Source organism: Colossoma macropomum, unplaced genomic scaffold (assembly GCF_904425465.1).
Source record: "Colossoma macropomum unplaced genomic scaffold, Colossoma_macropomum, whole genome shotgun sequence".
NCBI classification, from domain to species: Eukaryota; Metazoa; Chordata; class Actinopteri; order Characiformes; family Serrasalmidae; genus Colossoma; species Colossoma macropomum.
Window position 1 is genome coordinate 265,927 of NW_023495633.1, and position 23,289 is coordinate 289,215.

A 23,289-nucleotide genomic window follows, 5' to 3' on the forward strand; every position below is an offset into this window, starting at 1 on the left:
ATTATTCTGGTATTTCATGGCCATATCTAAAATGGAAAAGGATAAATCAACAGCAAAGTGACAGATTTCAGCGTGGATGCGCTTTACGTGTCAGAATGAAAAGGCAAACACAAACGAAAACAGGCACCATCTGCTGGTGATTTACTTTTCATTTCCCACTTTGCTTTTTTGTTTTCAAGTTCAGCAACATGCAAATATATGTTAACTAACACTAGGTGGGGCCAGGCTCTGGGAGGGGCTACTGGGTACATTTTAGGACATCCTCAGTCTCGGGAAAACCATAAACATCAGACCAAACAGAAGCTTGGTCGAGCACATACTGGTTCGTATAGCTTAGAAAGCTATTGTGTATTCTAGATGTAAATGCCAGTATAACATTTGCAAAGTGTTTTGAGAGTAAATAAAATCAGATATGGCTCACCTCTCTCCACACAAACTGCTACTTCTTATGATTGAGGCAGTTTTGTGTGATGGTGTTTGGTCTGATACCTTTTTTCTGAGGCTGTTTGGAATGACAGCGTTTAGTCTGATGTTCATTTACACCAGATCTGAGACATGATGATGGTTTTCCTGAAGCTGAGGTCTGAGGATGTCCTAAAATGTACACCGTAGCCCCGTCTAGTGTTAAATAACACATATTTGCATGTTGCTGAACTTGAAAACAAAAAAGCAAAGTAGGAAATGAAAAGTAAATCACCAGCAGATGGCACCTGTGCTTATTTGCATTTGCCTTTTTATTCTGATACTTTTCCATTTTCATTTAATCAAATATGAAGCCTATTGCTATGAAAAAGAAATAAGAACGTAAACAATGCATTTTGTTTTTAGTTTTGACATGCATTTTGCATTTCATGAAGAAAAAGCAAAACCAAAATGAAGCTTCTTTCTTTCTTCTCTCTTTCTTTTCTCTATTAGGTTTTCCATTTTAGATATGGCCATGAAATACCAGAACAATAACTAAAATGAAATGACAAATAGTTGTTTTAAATTTATTTTTATTTTTGTCACAAATGACTTGTGCTTATGTGAAAAAGTTAACTGCAAATGTAGGTATTTAATTTCATTTTCAATTTTGGCAGGATATTTGCACAGATGTTTGGGAAAAAAAAGGCAGAGGTTTGCATTTACATTTTATTGTTTTAATTTTAGTATCTTTTTTGGCTGGATTTGCCTCCCATAGTTAGCATAATTTTGAACCTACCAAAGGCCTAGTCGTGGTTTGCCCTTATTATCATTCAAGAGAAAGAAAAGTACATAGGTAAAAACAATACACCGCTAGACAATAAATTATCTACTTATTTACCTGAAACACTCTGTCGACTGGAGTCTGCATCTCCATTACTTGTGTTCGAGTTATTCGGAGAGCTGTTATCTACTCCCCCCAGTAGAGGACGCAGGTGACTAACAGATACTTGCTCAATGAAGGAAGTACCATACTTCCTGAAGTACCACCATTCAAATATCTGTAGGAGGAAAGAATGAAAAAAATGCACATAGAGCAAGCTGTAAATTGTAAAACACCAGCAAAACTACAGAAGTATAATGGTGACAGTCCAAGCCACGACCCCACTGCCACATAATTAATCTTGAAATCTTTATCTTAGAAAAAGTAACCATCCAAAATCAAAGCAGAGTTGTGAAGTACACTCAACATTTAATTTTTTTTTATATTTACATATTTAGCAGAAACCATTTTGGCTACAAAGGGGATTTTAAACTTCAGTTGCTTTAAGGGCAGCTACACTGACTGGTAAAACTTCATGAAGGTTGTAGCAGTGGGAAATAAAGTCACCTAGCAACAGACAGAGTAGTACACTGAAGTTTCTGTACACATCTGTAAGTTTTTACTTAACTATTTAAATGTTCAAAATCAAATGAAAAAAAAAAAGAATACAAATATTACATTTGCCTGGTGCTGTAAATTTAATGTTGCTTTGTCTACTTCACAAATAAATGTAAATGTAAGGATGAAGCGTTTTTTTAATTGTTGATTTTACATCAATGTAAAGACTGAAGTGAGATGAACAAAGAACAACCCAGATAAAACAATTTCTTTAAGAGGAATTATTTGCAGTGAAAAGTAATACAGTGCAATATACTGCAATACAGTGGCATGCAAAATTTTGGGCACCCCGGTCAAAATGTCTGTTACTGTAAACTGTTAAGCAAGTAAAAGATGACCTGATTTCCAAAAGGCATAATGTTACAGATGACTCATTAATATTTTAAGCAAGACACAGGACAGGCATGGGCCATCTGGATGGCATGTTAACTTCAGTAAATATCTCTGCAACACGTTATGTAGACATCTTTTACGTAACGTCCAAACTTATTTCTTCACATTCTGTTGTTCATTTAGTTAATTTTGGAATGTTTTAAACTAAAAATCAAAATCAAATAAATTGCTCCTTTAAGTGATGTAAAAAAAGAATGACAGCTTTGGCTGTCTCGTTCTGTGTTATTTCAAAATTGAAAAAAAAGAAATGTAGTTCATTTACATGATCACCAAATAGGTGACCACAGTGCACAATTTTTATAAATGTCAAAGAATTTATCTATTAATTGTAAAATGCTAAACAGTGCTGCGAACTAGGAGAGTGGCACTGGTTAGAATTAGCTATTAGCTTAGCTAGCATGATAAAGAATGTCTGAGATTCTGGCTAACTAAAGCACTGACACAAAATGATAATGACTCAATTCTAAAGGAAGTGAAGTCAAGCGTTTAGTGTTGAAGAGACAAAAGACGAAAGGAAACCTGTTTTTGGCGTTTGAATCTCCAGCTTGCTCGGCTAACTTAACGTTAGTTTAGCAAGCAGGCTACAGATCCAGTGCAGTCACCACAGTACAGGCTTAACTCTGAATAACTGGTAACACAGTTAAGATGATAAAAACGAATGTCTGACAATGCAGAAGTCGAGTGAGTAACAGAAAGCCGAAATCAAGCCCGTTATGTGGTGTTTGGGATTGTAAAATGCAAAATTTGCATCATCTGATCTTTTCTAACAATGTGAACAAGCCATAGCCCTAACAAGCTAAATAAGGCCTTGGAAAAAGTTATTTGAGAGCTCAAAGCTCTTGGGGTATCCAAAATTTGCATGGTGCTCCTTTACTTTTTGTCAATCTAAAATGGTACAAACCAAAAACAATATAATAATCTTGATTAAAACGTTGAGAAGAATGTTTCTTCTTTGACTTAATGCCTTTCGGAGATCAGTTCATTTTCTACTCACTTGACTATTCACAGTAACAGAAATTTCGACCAGGGGTGCCCAAACTTGTGCATGCCACTGGATGTCACATCACAATAATTGGTATATGACAAATTTTTAATATCGCAATAGCTACTTCACAAGTGATGGTCTCCTGAATGCCAACACCACATTTAACATGTTTAAAAGATCAACCATATCAAAAGGTGTGTTAAAGTCTATTAAAACAGCACACTTTGCATAATCAATTATTAGCACAGTCGTATGGAAAAGTCAAATGGTATGTTTTGTTGATTTCCTAAGTGAAAAGAAGTTAATATAGGATCTGCATAGAAAAAAGGTTAAATATAACACATTCATACATTTTATTTGTTAAATGTAATATAATGAAAAAAAATGAGGTAGTACAAAAGCTGTGCACCCTTTCAGTCCATGTACTAGTGTTTTTTTTTATATATTAGGCTGTAATAAAGTCAGGTGTAGCCAATTAAATACTGCAATATATTATGTGACCCTTCAAAATTCTCAGGGTGTTGTGATTTCATTTAACAGCTATGGGCTCATCTAAACAGCTGACTGAGGATCTGAAACTAAAGATAATTGACTCTTAGAAAGCAAGAGAAAACTATAAAAGATATCTAAACATTTTCTTCTTGTAATTTCAACTGTTCAAAATGTCATTAAGAAAATGTAAGTTAAGGGGAACTGCTGAAGTCAAGGACAACATCTGGAAGACCAAGAAAAAAATCTGGAAACAAACAACTGTTTACAGACCAGGTGTATACAGCACCATCTTTACCAAGGCAATACAGGAAAATTTGGCTGATACAGGAATAGTGATGCACTGGCCCACTGTGCAGTTTTGTCAGACATCATCTACATGGAAGGGTCTTCAAAAGGAAAGCTAAGCTGAAATACTTCCTCATGTATATGTTTGGTCAAAACCACTGTACAACCATAAGCACAAAAGACAAAAACAGTGCTAACCATGCTAATGTTATTCCATCTAGCTAAGTGGCTAAGTCACAAAGGTTTCAGTCATGTTTCAAATTAAAATGAAAACGCAGTCCCTCAGTCATAAACTAATAGACAGTTTTTTGGGGTTAATCTTGTGTCTAAGCCTTGTGTGTGTAAGATCAACTTTAGTTGATAAAAATGTTTCTTATTAAAAAGTGAAGGAACATCCCAGAATAATAAGCCACCGTTAACCAACAAAGATAAGTTTACTTTAGCGTCTAAATTGGTTTGAAGATACTTATGATGTATACTGAAACCGTGATATACATTTTTAGCTATACTGCTCACTACTGGTCTAAAGTTTGCAAAAGAATATTTGCATAAACCACAAGCGTTTGGAAACAAGTGCTGTGTAGTATGACGAAACAAAATTTTAATTCTTTGGCTACAACTACCAAAGGTATGTAATGTGTCTGTAGAGGATGTGTATGTATTTTCACTTAGAAAAACATTTGCATAAAACTGTATTTAATTAAAAGTACATTTCTATCATGAAATCATACATCAAATGATGAAATGAGAAATGAGAAACATTACTATAATTTTAACATTTTTCTTGTATCCTGTGGAAGATTCTTGGATTTTTTGAAATTACAAGGTTTTCTATTAGAATATGTATACTTGTACTCCACTGAACTGCGGCTGTGCTGAACTGAACTGTAGCTCTACTACAGTAAAATGCAGTTTTACAACACAGAACTGCAACTGTACTGTTTTTTTTTTTACAGAGATTAATTTGGGTTTTACAGAGATCTCTATCTTTTGAAAGGCAAGGTAGAGGAGCCATAGCAAATACAAAAAAATACCACCATAATGGAGTCTGGAATAAAAAATTACCAGAACGTACTAACGGAACTGAAGCAACTAGTACATATCAATAATTATAGGAACTGTAGAAATTCTGGCAACTTAAGGATTTACACCATGAGTGCTACATTTACATGCAAATATAACATCTGAGATAACTTACCAATATAAGTCCTGAAATCAAGGAAGAGGTGCCAGTCAAAGCCACATAAAATTTTGGGGTTAAAGTATTCAGGAACATGCTTACTGTGGACAAACAGAACATATGATACAGGTTACAAATGCTAAGCACCATGACTATGCAATACAATCTATGCAACTAATAGTAATAACTAAATTAAACCTAATTCAATTAAATTTTTGTGTAACTGTACTGTCATTAAACATTTTAGGGAATATCACCACTGCAGGCAAAGGCACAAAAATTCAATTCAGTCACACTTTATTTTAATTTTGTCCCCTAAATTGTCCCCTACAAATGTCTACAGATGCTCAAATTAATAAATTAAATTACAATCTGGCCGTAACAGATACATAGTTGAATGTTAGTTAAATACAAGGTGAGCATCTTTAAAACAGCTACAGTGGAATAAAGTGTTACAGTGAATTATGTTTGTCTTTTTGATGAAGAAAAAAAAATCATTAAGGTTCTTGTTTGCAGGGGAAAACGCCCCGGTACAGTGTTGTCCTCCACACAATTCACATCAATCGCTTTCATTACCAAGTTAAAACAACTATGGAATGCCTGTCAGAAAACTGGCAGGATGACTATATCACAAGTGTCTGCCTAGTGTACCAAGTGCTTATTGTACCATCTGACAATCATGATGTAAATGTCCATCTACATTAACACCCTCAAAAATTGCCACCCATTACTCTGTGAAAAAATGAGAAAAAAATGTGCAAAATAAATTGATGACAATGAAAAAGAAAAGTAATTAATGCATCTTACAACACACCTATTTGATTACTAAAATTTAATGACTGCATTTTGTCCTGTCTTTTCTCATTTATTTATCTTTTTTAAAATGTTACTCTATGTCTTTTTATGTCTCGCTGTTATTGTATTCATCACATATTTATGTCCTTTAACATTTATTTGTCTTAGAGGTTTAACGCAACTTTTCACACATTGTTGAGTTTACACATTGTTGAGTTTTTTTGAGGGGCCGATTTTGCTTTAAAGTAAATAAATAAAAAACAATTAATAACAAATGGGTTGATCGATTAATAAAAAAGTGTTCACTGGTTTAACTTTTTAAAATTGTATTAATTGACAAAAGTTGCATTGGATCATCTGATGTAATGCTGCTCTTTTTATCCTTTTCAACCCTTCCCCAATGGCATAAATGCTCAAGAACATGCAACTAAACAAAAACAAATGTCTTTTTTAGTCAAAGTCAATGTCAAGGTTTATTTATATAGCGCTTTTTACAATGTGTTGTCACAAAGCAGCTTTACAGAAAAATCCGGGTCCAAGCCCCCAGGATCAAGCCAATGGCAACAGTGGCAAGGAAAAACTCCCTAAGAGCAAGAGAAAGAAACCTTGAGAGGAACCAAGACTCAAAAGGAGAACCCACCCTCCTCTGGTCGACACCGGACAGCAAACAGCATTAGTACAAAACATTATAATACAAAACGGGGAAAACAACAAAACGGGGAAAACACTTTTGTCTTCCTACAAAGATACCTCTCCATCACATGACATATTGCCTCTAATGCCCTCAAAATTTAACTCATATACTTAAATCCCACATTTAACATATATTTAAAAATATGCTCTATAGACAATTTAGAATTTGGCAAGCTCTATTTATGTTAAAGTCACAGAATTTGGTTCAGTACCTTATGAACTAATATAATCAAATTGCGACTGAGTTTGAGCACTTAACTGAACACCAGAGTGTAACTGTCAAAATAGAAAAAAGCTTTCTTATATTTTATTCACACGGATTATGGCCAAAACCACTTTATCACAAAAATTATAATTGTAGGAGATATGCAGAAGACAAAACAATGATGCTAGTCAGAAAATTCGGGTCCAGTTTATTGTCAAAGGAACAGACATCAAATTGTAATGAGTTAATAGGGGGAAAAGAGAGTGGAAGGAAACCCCAGTCTCTTGGGGTTAGCCATTAGCCTAGCATGGAGAGTAGCCAGCTTTCTGCGTGCACGGCCTACAACGCTCCTCGCTCAGCCAGCTGCTTCAGGCAATGCCACGGTCTCGGGCTACAAGCAGAGAGGCCCCGTAGCTTCTCAGCTACAATTGATAGTGTGAACGTCATTTTTAATAATATTTACTAAATTCCAATTCCAGTGTTTGACAGTCATCGATTAAAGCTCAGGTCTAAGAGACACCACATATGAGACAAATAACTTTCAGACATAAAACATCATTCAGCACTGTTTTTGCCAGTCTCAGAGAGGCCACTGTGAGCTCTGCTGTTACTATTTCGCCCAATAAAAATATTTTAGGTTTATTTCAGTTAAATATGGTTCTTACTAAAACTGAAGGGACATCCAGAATAATTCGCCATTGTTAATCTGAAAAAAAGGGTTTCTTAAGCATCCAAAATGCCATTATTAGAAAAATAAATAAATAAATATACTATACTATAACATAAATTGTCAGTAATTATACCATGACATAAATTTTCGCCCATACCGCCCATTACTATGACAGCCTATACAAAACTCAAGCTTGATCTGATTCGACTCTGATAGGCCGTGATTGATAGCAAGATTCTACATCTGTGAAAAATATTCTTAATGTTATTTGAAGAACTCCAGGTGACAATTTTGCCCATTTTAGCACTAAACACAAAATAGCATGAGGTTGTTGCATGAATCAATGTTTCTTTACTTCATCTCTTACCTAGGATGCTTTTCACTAAACAACTGTATAATAATAATTAAACTATAGGATAAGAAAATGTACAAATACATACCTTTCCTCTGGGAAAAAAAAAAAACTTTAAGGTTAAGTTAAGGTATACATTGTTGGACCTTAAGACCACTGTTGTACCTTTGAGGGTATGTTTGCATTGCTTTTACCTTGATGAACAAAAATATACCTGTACAATACCCTTTTTCTGGCAGTGAGCCACTTCAGAAAGATCAATATAATGTTGGTATTTTCAATATGTTTGACATAACAGTAGTCAGGTTCAAAAATATATTATATGCCCTACACAGATGGCCACTCACACAGGTAATCACAAACATGACAACGATAAAAGCTATAATAATAAAAGAGTAAATAAAAGGCTTCAGATTTTTTATTAATGTATCTTTTTTTAAGGACAAGCTCTTTGCAAGCTCGTTGCCACTGAGTAACATAACAAGGCACTACCATATTATATTGTATTATTAATCCAACTATTTTATTGGCTTATTAATAATACAACTTTTTGAAGAGCACTCTGACATACAGCACATGCTTATAATTCTATTAGGATACTGTCCAATTATCTATCAGCATAGTATCCTAAATTAAAAGACAATATAATGGTTTTCAGAGTGCATTTAACTAGTATTTGTATATTTATTCATTTGTTATTACAGGTACTCTGTGGTCTGTCACGTAATTTTATTTTGTCCATCTGGCCCCATTAAAAACATCTGGACATCACTGGTTTACATTTGTTCTGGAATCCTAAAAAAAAATATTTTTTTGTTCCTAATAGTTGAGAAAAAATATAGTACACAAATTAATAAGAATGGAAATTGTGAGGTTAAACAACAGCTTGCAAGGTGTTTCCACCTCTCCACCTGTGCTAGATACAGATAGTAATTTTAATGCAGTACACATACCAAGGTATGCTCTGTATAATATAATCACGTCTAGCTAATGGCATACTGCAAAACCGTAGCACAGAAAATTAAAAAAAGACACTTTAGGAGAAGATATAGCCCCACAGAAAGAGAGTATAATAAAACAACAAAAAGACAAAATGAAAAACGGAATGCAAGAAATGTATTCTACACAAAAAAATACTGGACATGTAGACAAAATGGTTGACTCTAGAACCTGGCCTTGAAACATATCAAAAGGAGACATAATAACAATAACACAAAACAGAAAGAATGAAGAAACAGGGCTTAAATGCACAAACCAGACCTAAATGCATGTACAAGAACAGAGAGACACAACCAACTGGTGCAAGGAGGCTGGAGGATGGGTACTTACGCGAGGATTCTGAGCCAAACATGGCTGGGCTGGGTGCTGTGATAGAGAAAGAGAGACAGAAAGGGAGGGGGAGACAGAAAAAGGGGAGGGGATGATGAGCAGGCTGCTACTCAGCAGGGGTCATCAATGCACACAATGTAGCCGGCCAGCACAATGCAAGCCAGACGCTGCACTCCTGCAGCCAAATAGCACTTCTTCTCGTTCTCAGCAACATTAAAGCTTTAAACTGACATGCCACAACTCCAACAGCATCAGGATGTCCAAACACGAAAAAAAAAACACTCAACATCCACCATCAATCCTGGTTTGTTCAGATCCAAGGCTAGATGAGTATTAGCATTTCTCTTCGCTGCTGCATAATTTTTTTTTCTCTCCGCCTCTCTTGCTTCTCGCTCCTTCTCTACTCCTACCACTCTTCTCTTGTTAGACGAAACAGATGAATCTGCTGTGGTTAAAGCAGAGAGCGAACACTGAAATTGGTCATGCTGAGGCTGCTAGCCGGTGAGACAATAGCTATACAAACACTGGGTGACGTCAGAACCCTACAAAAAACTGACAGACTACTGTTTAGGGGTGGGGGCAAGGGGGATGGGAACAGACCAATCAGAAAGCAGTTTTGATCATACACTTATCACACAGACATGCTTACAAATGGAATTCAAACATCATCACATATCTATGTATATAAACTATAGCAGTCCTCAAATTACCTCCTCAAAAAAATCATGCAACATCAAGTAAGAGTGACATAATAATGTGAAGCCAATCACTTATTTTTATGAATGGAAATTCCGCTTAGTGTAATTTTAAACAGCACCTGATATATATCACACAAATTAAAAAATCCCGGAATATAAGTAGAACATTTCTCCCCTTAAAAGTCCTACTCTGCCAAACACCAGGAGCTGCTATCCTATATAACAAATACTCTAATTAGGGATGATACTCCAAAATGTCATTATTGCAAGTAAGAAAACACACAATTATGAACATTTCCTTTTATTTTAACACCTTACTACACCTTTTTTACACAACCTCCTGCTTGCTTTTTCTGTCTTCGTGCTACATGCTGAAGCCCTGCTCCTCCCCCATTTCAGAACTGTCTGAGGGTCATGACACAGGCATGTTAATTACACAGGGCCTTTCAAGAGAGAGCGGAGGAGGGGACCTCTTCACCTCAAGCAGTTCTGTCAAAACAGTTTAAGCTTCAACCATATAGGAAAAACCGTATGACAGGGCAGGAATTCAGTCAAGCTTCAAAGGTTCTTAATTAAAAATTTACTCACACTGAACATACAAAAATTGGGGATATCATCTTAAGACTGCACTGTACCTTCAACTTCAATTTGCATGGATCCAACAAGGCAGCGGAGGCTCGTCCAATTAAGCCAATTAAGCACTGCTTAATAAAAAGAAACAAATGCATTTCAAAATTTTAACTCATAATGTTGTCTTTGTTTTCTCTTTTTTGATGGTCCTAAATATTATCGCTTTCTCAAAACAGCGCATCCTGTTTAAAAAGACTGCATTACGCACATCCACGTCATGCTTAAACGAAGAAGATGGATCTTGTCAGTTGTGGAATTTACTTCTAGCAGTACATTTGACATCTCAGACCCTCCTGTTTTTAAGCACTCCTTAACTATTTTAAGCCAGTTGACTATTTCCAAAATAACGACTGACACTACTCTCTGACACACTACGAACCACATTTGTTTCTGAGCACTACTTTCTCCAAGCAAAGAAAAAACTCAGAACAAATTTGCAGTGAGAACAGCACTGGTAAGAAAATTAATCAGAAGTATTAGGCTAAGAGATGTGACAAGTGTTACTGAAGGACTTTTAATTAAACACAGAGAGTAGTACAGGCTTTATTTTATTCCTGAAGTTGAAAAAGTTTTGGATTAGACTATGTGGAAGACACACACAGCTCAAATGTTGCTACAACAAGCAGCTTTAAGCTAAACCAAAACTAATGAGTGATATTAAAGCAAAGGATGGTACATCTGAGTGCATCAGTATCAAGTTAATATATCAAGTTCTCTTTCAACAGCGAAGTTATTAAAAGCTAAATTAGTTAGCTTACAAGTGATCTTAACATTGTTGTTAGACATCATATTAAAATAAGCATTGCCAAATACAGACTGCTAGAATGAAAGTCTTCAATGAATAACATAAGTATGGATGAAACTAAGAAAAAAAATGAAACACATCACATTATGGTATTTCATTGTTATCCATAGGTGATTTCCAAAGCAAGTTTACTATAAAGATTCCAAATGTTTTTTCATTTTTCCTTTTTTCTCTTTTAAAGTTGCGAAGCACCTAATAGATTGTGAAAAAACCTCATCGGGGGCACTACGGGCACTCAAGTTAATAATGTCATTAAAAGGGAGAAACTAGCAAACTGACATCAAAGACCCAAAAACACACTCTACATAAGCATGCAAATGCAGGGTACATCCAGTGCAATCTTGTAATAACTAGACTACGCAAGTCTAGTTTTACTGGATGCCATCAGTTGCATGGAATTTCTCATGCAAGTGTATGCGATACAGCGTAAAATAGAGGACACAGTGTAAAATAGAGGACACAATGTATTTAGACTGTATATAACAACAACAACAACAGTAACGACAATGTTCAGTAATTGTTCAAGTAAATCAAGTTACCTCGTTTAAACAGTACTATTACACGGAACTCATTATGACAGAAGTGGCTTTTAAGGCACTAAGCTTCGCAATCATCCAGTCAGAGCCAAACATCCCGCACCCACATGTATCTGAATATTTTAAAAATTTTTATCTCCTCCATTTTCAAAATAATTTTAGCATTTCCGAAAATCTCGCCATCCACATGCGAATCCAAATGGGCTACTATGAGCATTCCAGCACAGTAGAAGGGGATAACACATCAAAAAACGTGATATCAAACGCCTCCAGAAAACTATGAGTATGTGTAGTATGTGCTGCACAAAATATAGCTTGAAACAGAGATTCTATCAAAGTGACAGCGGCATGTTACAAGCACAGTAGGCTTTGATTTGCAGGCCATCGAATATTTTGATATTTCACACAGATTTAATGTCCGATTTCTGAAGATAAAAGCTTCAAAAGCGAAAGAAAGTTTACTGTTTGTTTCCATGTGGTTGTTTATGTCAACATGGCTACACCACTCTCTCTGGAACACTCATTCCTGGGCTGCGCTGAGCCCCCAAAACATAGCAATATGTTGATTTAAACGGAAACGGAGGTGCACTGAATACTCGGGTGCAGACGCAACTATGGCAGCTGAGAGGGCCATTCCTGAAGTTCTTTTCAAAGAATTTTCTGAGCCTGATGAAATGGGTTTAAATACGTGTTTAATAATTCAAAATACGTCTAACATCTTCATCTGTTGCGTACAACAAGATGCAGCTGCCGCATTTTTAAATTACTATCAGAATTCATTGTGTGCACTGCTTTTTTAATACAAGCCAGTTGTACACTGTTTCAACCCGGGTTACGTTCAACCCGGAAACCGTGCCCAATGTTTTGAGATTGAACAAGCCCCAGGTCAAGCAGAGAATTTGAGATTATAACTCCATCTGAATTAAGAATTTCTAATGTTTTTTTCCTCAAAATCTGATATTGGTTAATGATTATCAAGTGACATAACTTCATAAGGGTCTGATGCCTCTGCACAATGGTTTAATGAATACCTAGAGCAAAATTTTCACTTATAAACATGTTATCACCACCAAAACACTAAGCACACAAACATCCAGTTGTCAACTGTATTTCAGACAGAGTTCTGCATGCTCAATGAATCAAAACAGCAACACGCATGAGCAAGTTAAGGGCAAGACGTCAGCATTTTCAAAAACTTCTGTTTTGGGGAGCAATTTCCAATTTTAGTTTTAATATGGTCAGGCAGCCAAAACACAGAGAAAAAAAAGTTATTAAAAATATCCAAATAAGTGCTGACAGGGTCTAATATGACCTCTACTCACACAAACGTCTACTACAGGGGTACTCAATCCTGGTCCTGGAGATCTCCAAGTCAAGAAAAATGTATTTTCTCTTCAGAGTGTAAAAATATGAGCTAAACCCACTCAGCAAGGGTTCAGTCCCTATTTCAGGTTACATTCTGGTGCACTTATTGGTCAGCTACTAGTGCATGGTGACTATTTTCACCTGGAACAGTCAAAATAGCTAAATAAGGCTGCTTATACTGCAAGATAAAGAAAAATTCCAAATGAAGTCAGATGCAGCTCAAGCTCAAATACAGTTACGCACTGCTTTGTTAATTCACCTGTCACTACGTTTTCATGAGACCCATAATGTGTTTCGATGAATGAGTTCCTGCTTTCCTCCATTATTTGTCAGCCTTATATTAGTAGTGTTGGTATGATAGGCTGATATTTACTGGTGAACACCTGCTTCTCATCTCAGGCAAAGCTTGCACATGCACATTTTAACAATGGAATCAGTCAGTCAGTTACTCAGTAAGAGACATCGACTCTTGTAGGCTGGCCAGCGGAGTAAATGTGGAGCATCTGATGCATTTTAAGGCAACTTTGAAAGTAAAAAAAATCACAAAATTATACCACTTTTGAATTTTTTTTTAAAGGAAGTGTCATTTTTTGCTTCTGAATATGATTCCAAGCAACATCGATATATACAGGATCCTCACAGTAAAAAGGTCTATTTGACATTCAGCTGGAAATGCTTTATTGGTTTCACTGATATACAATAATTGCTTATCTTTTCCGATTTTTGTTTAAACCAACTGCATAGTGTTCAGCTGTGTTCTGGTTGTGCCAAGTTGTTTGCTTTGTTGCTGAGACCTGAGAAGGCTGCCCGCCTAGTCTGATCTACTCCCAGGTGGAAAGGCCAGCTGAAGCCTGGCTACTCCCCTGGCTACAACTCTGCTACTGGCAGTCCCTGCCGCTCCTGCTCTGCTGCCCATAGTACCATCCGCTCTTGGCTCTGATATTACCACGAAGCTCCAGACTCTTTGTGTTATGGTAAAGAGAATAACTTAATAAGTGATCCTGTGATCCAGCGTAGAACTAATAACCCCAGTCACATACAAGTCCCTGCCTAACCCTTGTCAGACAGACAAATTCTAAACCACTCTAGGGATGCCTGATTGTGGTACAGTGTGCATGGAGTTCAATGTCCTGCCAGTGGTCAGGGACACTGCTGCTCCAGTGTTTTTGCCCATGGCCAAACAAGGCTCCACCACTAGGAGTCCTTGTTACCCCTGTGCTTAGACGTTTGGGCTACCTTGGGAATGCTGCTGCTGCTGACCAGATCCTTGAATTGATTCCGCTTGCACTTTTGGTGACTGCGCACTGGGCTAAACAAGTAATTTAAGCCAGAACTACACACAGGGTTATCTAAAGTTCAGATGTTTTCAATATTTGATGCTCCACATGCACATCTCAGCATTGCCAACAGGAGAGCAGTAGACCTCCTCAGCAGTTTCCTCCAACACGGAACAACTCCTAACTTCACTCTGTGAGCACAAAGAATCGCTACACATCATAAAAAACTTGAAGCATGTGTTGGCCATGTCTGCCTTCTAGGTTTGTATGCCATTTAAGCTAGCCAACAAGAGGTAGGCTCTAAAATAAAGTTGCAAGCTAACATTAGCTAGCCATATGTCCAATTAGTCACACGGTTTGGTAGCTACTGATAATGTATTCTATTGCCAATGGCCTAGGCATACATTTATGGTCTTTAACCTTATGTGGATCAACTAAAGCTAAACATGGAAAAAGTTTTCCTCTCCTCTCTTGGAGTAGGCGCAGTGCATACAGTGTTCAGTTTGAAAGCAGCTTTATGATGCCAATTAAATGTGTAAGAGTGCTCCCTCACATGCAGCATACATATTGCTGTTTGGTGTTTCCATCCAAATGATTGTTTCAATGAAAAATGCTTCAGAAAGGTTGTTGATGTAAGCTGTGTCAGATTTCCTTCTTGTGCCTCTTCCAACAAAAAACAAACACAAAAAGCAGGGCTGAGTTGCTGTCATCTGCATTTTATCAAGACTCAGAACTAGCCTACATCTCTGCATGCACTTTTACTCTGGGCAGCTTTAATGCTTTTAAACCACAGTGGCTACATTTTGGCGACACAAGCAATTAGCTTTTCAGTAATGACAATAGAGAGTTAATCCACACTTTTGACAACTGTTCTCATGTAGCAGTGTTTTTATACTGACAGGATATTAGCTTTGTAAAATAATACATTTAAATAGGATTTTAGTTAGTATAACACACACCCCTCATTATGTTTTTAACAGAATATATTTCAATAATAACAACTAAAATAAATTAGAATACACTGCTAGCCATGATTTTGAACTGTTTCTTTTGCTGCATAAACTGTGTTTCTATGCATAGTTTTGTACTTTGCTCCAGTTCAGGAAAATTAATTGAACTTCCCATCACTACAAAGCATGGCTCTGTTCAAAATAGCATACTGTGTACTGTATACCGCATAGTACATCAGTATATACAATCATGTACAGTTGGCTGTACTACAGGGCAAGGGCATGACAAGATTCTACCAACATCAGGGGCTGAGCCCAGGGCTTGATATTAAATGCACAGTGTGATTGTTCAAAATCAAAATCACTTGTCACTTGTTAATAACTGCACTGCATATGCCTACTTTACAGTTAAGTGTGAAATAATTACGATATGAGTGTGAAAGAAAGAGAACAAAAGAGAGAAAATAATTAATTTCTTCCAGTTCTCCAAATTGAGAGAGAGAGAGACAAAGATGTTAGTTTACTCAGTTATCTGGTGTTACTTTCTTTTTTATCCAACTATATTGTCACTAAACCTCAGTCAGTGTTATTAACTCTCTCTCTTCTCACTCATTCACAAGTTCATACTATTTTAAATCAGCAAGCGCTGGAGTGCTAACATTCAATAAAAGTCTAAATCCAGACATCCAAACAACTCAACATAAAATTAATGTTATCACTCAAGCACTTTAATATCATGTGAGCAAGCTGTGTGGTTTGATGGTTACTTTAACAGCTAACATAGCTATTTAGTTCTTAGACAAATTGGGGTGAGCATAGAAGGTAAAACAAAAATATTTTTTGGGATTTTCTTCTTTCGTTTTGGCATCATTTATGTATCAATCTAAGGCACACTGAAGGTATTAAAAATGTTCAAGAATACCCAAGTGGTTACTTCCATGGTTGCATCCTCCTGTAATGACCATGTTGCTTTACAGTATGCAGTATAAAGCTGTATACTGGAATATTCATCTGAGGATGTTTGTGCGTACTGGATAAATTTTAGTCATATTCTGCATGCTGAAGGAATGTTAGTCACATGCTACTATTTACTACTTTTGGGCACAATCAGTATGTAGTAGTATATTTACTGTTTTAGGGGACTTCAATACAGCTAACCTAATACAGATCACTGAAGCTATGTGAAGTACCTTCCTGCTTCATACGCTCCATATTAAAACGTAATCATCACAGGGCTGAATCACTGCAGACCCACCACACTGACCTCTGCACTCATAAAATCCTTTGAGAGCACACTTAAAGGACATCACAGACACTCTGTTGGACCCCCTGCAGTTTGCATATTGGGCCAGCAGGTCTGTGAAACGATACGTTAAACATGGAACTGCACCTCAACCAAGGAAATTTGCAAGAATCATGCTTTTAGACTTCAGCGCAACATTTGATACAATTCTTCTGGAACTGTTTCACAATAAACTCTCCCAACTCAGCATACATGCCTCCACCTGCCAGTGTCACTAGCTTCCTCACAGGCATTAAAATGTTCTCATCACATACTCAAACAATCAGTACAGGTGCCCCTAGTATGTGTGCATTCTCCAATGCCCTACTCACGGTTCACCATTGGCTGCACCTACACAGACACCTCTGTCAAAATCCTGAAGTTTGCAGATGACACTACAGTGATTTGTCTCATCCAACAAAGTTATGAGTCTACTTACAGATGGTTGAACAGCTGGTCCTTCTGAGTAGTCACAACAACTTGGAGCTGAACATGGTGGATCTCAAAACAGTTGGGATGATGATGAACTTCAGAAGAAGCCCCCTGCCTTGCCATCACAAGACTGTGATGGCTGTTGAGTCCTTCAAGCTCCAAGGAACAACATTTACCAGAGACCACAAGTGGGACATCAACATTGATGCCATCATAAAGAAACCCCAACTGTGGATATACTTTCTGAAGCAGCTAAAGTTGTTCAACCTGCTGATTCAGTTCTACACAGCCTTTACAAAGTCTGTCATCACCACCTCCCTCACAGCCTGGTGCAGCTCTGTTACCAAACATGACATAAACAAAGTAGAGCACACTATCAGGTCTGCAGAAAAGACCACTGGTATTAATTTACCCACTCTATTTGTACTGCATGTCTCCATAACTTGTTTCAGCTCCTCCCTTCAAGCAGGTGTTTTAGCCAAATGAGAGGTAAAACAACCAGACTCAAGAAAAATACCCATGAACATTGTCACACATAAGCATTTTATTTGACACCGTTTCTATACCTTTATTTTATTTTTATCTTATTCAATATTGCCATCTCTCATCCAGCTGCTGTACTTTAATTAAAACCTTTTTATACATAATTATACTAATCATAAGTCCAAAATACTTAATTATTTTAAGATCAACAAAATATATGGAGTCAGTACAATTTATTCACTTTACTAAAGTGTATGCAGCAGTAAACACTCTCTTCATCTGTTCTGTTCATTCTTTCACACCAAACTCACCCAATCATGCCTTTCTGGACCCTACTTTGTGCACTGGGGCACATTCATGCTGGAACAGAATAAGGCCTTCCCCAAACTGTAAAAAACAACCACATAGCATTATCCGTTCTCCACAAAACTTTACAGTTGGCACAATGCAGTCAGGCAGGTAACGTTCTCCTGGCATTTACCAAACCCAGACTCGTCCATCAGACTGCCAGACAGAGAAGCGTGTTTTGTCACTCCATAGAATATGTTTCCACTGCTCCAGAGTCCACTGGCAGCATGCTTTACACCATTTCGCCTTCGCTTGGCATTGTGAGTTTTGATCTTAGGCTTGTGTGTAGCTGCTCAGCTATGGAAACCCATTTCGTGAAGCTCCTAACGTGTAGTTCTTTTGTTGATGTTGCTTCCAGAGGCATTTTGGAAGTCTTTAGTGAGTGATTCAACAGAGGATAGGCACTGTGCACTTCAGAACTTGGCGGCCCCACTCTGTGAGTTTGGTTGGATTACAGCTTTGTGGCTATGCTGTTGTTGCTTCTAGGTCCTTCCATTTCACAGGGGCAGTTGACTGGCCTGCCAAAAAAAATCCTAGAGGGAACATTGCTAAGTGCTGTTTTATTGGCAAAGGGACATGGCACACGTGGTTTTGGTAAAAATAATTATTTCTTGTGGGAGGATTTTTTTCCTCAGAATAATGTACTGAACAGGCTTTCTGCGTCTTATAGAGCTACTTTGCTGACCTCAGCATCGGACTGCAAACCAGAGGCCAAGCAACATCATTTTCGCTTCTGCAGTTCTCCACAATTTGGAAATTAACTGGGATGGGCCATGTCCCACACCCAGAAGGAGCTGCACACTGACCCCATAGTGAAGACATTGCAGGCAATGCATTCTGCTTAACAGACATTGGAGATTATTTTACTGTCCAGCCTAGCTAGTGCATTGTTTTACTTCATTTCTTTCTATCTTTCTTTCTTGTGTGGAGAGTGAAGAAATGAAAAATAAAGTGTTTGCTGAGATTAGATGACTAACGAATACTGCAACAATTAATGCTTCCTCTAGTTAAGCATGGTACCTCAGTGTGTATTTAATTTAGCAATAGAACATTTAATTAAAATGTGCCATAAAATTCAAACAACATTATTGTGGAAGGTATACATGTCCAGGTATGAAACATTATAATGACAATATATAAGAAGAAGACCTGTGTCAATTACATAAAAATGCCCTAAACCTCTTTAAAACCATATCCATAGCAGGTTTCAGATAAACCTCATTTAAACCTGAAAAGCAACAAGATCTATTCCCAACAAACAGCAGCCCATGTGCCAGCACACACGGCAGAACAGCAGCTTATGTACAGGTACACACAGCAGAACTGTAGCTTATGCAGCGGTATACACAGTAGAACAGCAGCCTGAGTGCCAAGACACGCGGCAGAACAGCGGCCCAAGTGCCGAGACACACAGCAGAATAATCTTTCAAATGCATTCGATACAGTGGATCCCTCATTCACTTAAAAAAACTTTTTACTACTGGATTTGATCGAAATGCCTCATGGACAGACAGCAGTGTGTGATTCTGGGAGATGTTAAACCTGAATTTGTGCAGATTACTAATGGTGTCCCAAAAGGCTTATTTTTGGGGCCTGTTCTGTTTACAATTTATATTGACTATATTGCTTCTTCCATAACTGGGTGTAATGTACATCTTAATGCTGATGTTATGATACAGTTTTTACTCTTCTGCAGATACTGTACATTCTGCTGTTAAATCCCTTCAGCACTGCTTTAAAGATTTACTGTTGAGCTGTACTCAATAACCATAAATTAGTTCTTAATGCAGATAAGACTAAATTCATGTTATTTTCCAGAACCAGAAATACTGAGTATGATAAGCTCAACATTTCTTTCAAAAGTGGTACAAAAATGGAAAGGTCACAGTGTACTCTGTATATCTTATTATATCTTGGAATATGGATTGATGAGAGAATACCCTTTAACTATCTTATAGCTAATCTTGTGAGCAAATTAAGAAAAAAAATGTTTTTTTATGGGAATAAAACATGTTTCCCTCTGCAGTGTAGAAGGGTGCTTACCGAGGCAACTTTCCTTTCTGTCTTGGATTATGGTGACATTTTATACATGCATGCTTCAGCTTCGACTCTTAGGCCCTTGGAATCTATTTATGACTCTGCTCTAAGATTTATTACCAGGAATAATTTCAATACTCATCACTGTGAGCATTATGCTAAGGTTGGGTGACCTTCTTCTCTGTAAGGCATAAAAGACACTAGATTTTATTTATTTATAAGGCCCTTACTGTTTTTTTTTACCTCCTTACATTACTTCGTTGTTGTCTTTTAACGCAGGCCCTTACAAAACGTGCTCAAATTATTTGATGCACATGTGAGCTGTTTTTACTGAGTTCAGAAAATCCAGTTTTACTTACTGTGCACCTGTAACCTGGAATAACATGCAGACCAATCTAAAGCTCACCTCACTTTTATCCTTAGGGCAATTTAAATGTTCAATTTTTTCTTATTTCACTTCTATGTATCATGCCAAAGCTGATGCACTGGCTTATATTTTAATTATTTTATTTATTTTTAAGCTTTTATTATTTAACCAATTTGGTTGTTTATTACATATTTACATATATTTCTTATTTGTGCAATTCAATGCTTACTTTTTTGACATTATTTTTTTAATTGGCTATATTGTAAATAAGGCCTTTACCTCAATAGACTTCCCTGTTTAAAGACAAAGGAAGACTTAACTAAGGTTAAAAGATGTGTCTATCTATAAGCCGTCGTTCTGCTGTGCTGTCCTGTACTTCCGGTGTTAGTGTGACGGAACAAACGGAACGGCACAGCAACCGGCTCTCTACACATGACTACCAGATCAGACAAAATCAAGGAAAGTACCTAGATAGGAAAGGAAGTATCATTCAATTATTCGGACACCTACGTTTTCTTTCTGTTCCGCCAAAAAATGATGATTCTTTACCCTTTAACAGCATGCTTCCGACCCAAAATACTCTACTTTTTCGTACACTTAAGTTAACTGCTGTTGGGCCAAATTAAAGCTCGCTAGCGAACTTTCCATACAGCTAATGCCTCTTCAATAAAATGTAATAACAACAACCAAGACGTGCAACCTTTTTATCTCTTTTTTCGACATCTTGTAATGAAGCAGAAAGTAGTGGCCGTTGCAACAGCTTATAATATTTAAAAGTCTAAAACCATCGAAGGGTGTAGAAGGCACTGTTAAAAAATCTGACAAAACTGGATTAGCAAAATCACACCGATACTGACAGCCAAACCCAATCGTGCTTAAATTTACGTGTTAGACTGGAAGGGACTCTTGTCTCGAATATAAATTTGCGCTTATGTAAGCTGCAACATTCGAATAGCTAACTGCACTGACCTTGCTAACGCTAGCCAGTTATTCAGTAGTGGCTAATAACGGCAACAGATTACATCAACAATGTAAAAACTGCGTGCATCGTAGTCCGTGTCCGATAAACACGAGTTTAGTGAATATCAGCCAACATACTTGTCTATGAGTACATGTCTAGACAGGACGACACTAGAGGAAAGTCTTGCTGCGTTAGCTAGGTTAAGTAACTTAACGCTACAGTCAGCTTGAATGGTTTATGAGCTAGTTAGCCAGCTAACTAGCTAGCTAGCAGTAAAGTTTCCATACTTCACTTAAAAGGCTTAACTTACCTCAAATCGGTTGTTAGCGTATCTAAAAGACACCCGCAGAACGTATGCTAGAAACAACACAACAAAGAACTACCCTTTGCAAGAGTAACCACAGCAGTCGATGATTCATGACTTAAAGTTTCCAAGACTAAGCCAGCCTCATTTTCAGCCATTCCATCCGGAGTTCCGTCTGGGTTTGAAGCAGTGTGGCATCATATTGGGTCAAGATTTTATTTCGAGTGTTGTTTAAAACCCGAAGACATGGAGGTTTTGTTAGCACTAGAATAAAAAAAATGTGAATTAGGTTGGATTAAAAAATCAAAAATAAAAAAAAATAAAATAAAATATGCTGGAAGTACAGTACCTCTCCAAATAAAAATAGAGTATGAGTGCATAGCCTGGGATGTGCATTCAACAGAGTATATTCATTTCATTTATTTGAAGACATTTACAATTATTGTGCTTAAACATAACATAAAACAAAAACCTGAGAGTTTATTGCAGGGCCTTTGGAAATCCTCAAGAATGTTATGCTGGCATTGCAGTGGTTCACATAATTTACCTTCTGTTCATATACTGTTTTACAATTTAATAATATTTATATATTTTTAAATAATATTTAATATTTTAATAATATTTACAATGTAATAAATAAATTTAATAATCCTTTCCTCATGTTATATTAATGTCTAAGGTTATGTTGATGTCTGAGTAAAGACTTGACTTACATCAAGTTAATTGACAGTTGCTAATACTGAAAGCACCTCATAAAAAAGGAAAGACAAGAAAATGTAAGTTGTGTGTATGCTAAGAAAGTTTTTATTAGAATTTGATGAGCATTATTATGTCTGGACATGACCAGGAGAAGATGACAGAAGGCAGTGGCACCAGTTACTTATTTATTGTGGGTACTGTATGGTAAGCTTGGAGATTCAGTTCAAAAGATTTTCAAAATATGTTTTTTTCTAATTATTTGATAACAACTAACATGATAGGGAGATGTCAAGAAGGTCAAGAAGTTTCCATTTTAAAATGTCTTTTAAAACATGTTATCCACCAACCAAATGTTGCTAACCAAAGTTTTAAGGCTAGTAAGTCTGTACTTCAGAATGTTTTCAAAATGTTTTGATGGAACATAATGAGCTTGTTTACCCCCTCAGACCTTTCAATAGTATTTATTATGTATTTAGTTACGTCCTCCATACTTTAAAAGCCATTTGGAAAGATTTTTCAGTCTTCACCCAACCAGGATGAGTACTATTAGATCTTGAGCTGTCCATTTGGAGTAGGGGTAGGGTAACTCCTCAAAAAGCCATGGTAAAAAACTTTTGGCCCTACAGTGTTATATGTTTGAACAAGAAGTAGGTGAAAAAGGAATACAGGTTGTCCCAAAAAAATGACATCATTTTGTAGTCTAATAACATAGCCAGTTCTCCCTCAAATTATCTCAACAAAACTAACCAAGTTTAATTTTTAATGTTTTTTTTTCCCAGGTTGAAGAATGGCGTTCACTAGAAATGAAAAGGCATTTTGTGTGTTAGAATATGCTCAAACACAGTCAAACAAGAGTGTGCAGGGTGCATTTTTGAAAAAATTCAATAAAAATG

The 23,289-nt window shown here is 36.7% G+C and overlaps 1 protein-coding gene across 10 annotated transcripts in view; it reads right to left on the reverse strand.

The window, feature by feature from the left end:
• Positions 1-21,902, reverse strand: part of LOC118802679 (suppressor of tumorigenicity 7 protein homolog) — a 92,070-nt gene extending 70,168 nt beyond the window's left edge. Inside the window, exons 1-5 of one of the 10 annotated variants that reach the window (XR_005006767.1) lie at positions 21,777-21,885; positions 10,556-10,624; positions 9,223-9,258; positions 5,197-5,279; positions 1,304-1,463 (exon numbers count right to left, since the gene is read on the reverse strand). Coding sequence is in view for 9 of the 10 variants with exons in the window: in XM_036563111.1 (XP_036419004.1) it covers positions 1,304-1,463; positions 5,197-5,279; positions 9,223-9,258; positions 10,556-10,624; positions 21,777-21,855 (427 nt within the window). In the remaining variant the exon portion in view is untranslated. Of the gene's footprint in view, positions 1-1,303; positions 1,464-5,196; positions 5,280-9,222; positions 9,259-10,555; positions 10,625-17,204; positions 17,984-21,703 lie in introns of those variants that run through there. The other 9 variants (XM_036563114.1, XM_036563111.1, XM_036563112.1 and 6 more) reach the window with 9 other exon arrangements.
• Positions 21,903-23,289: the final 1,387 nt, after the last annotated feature.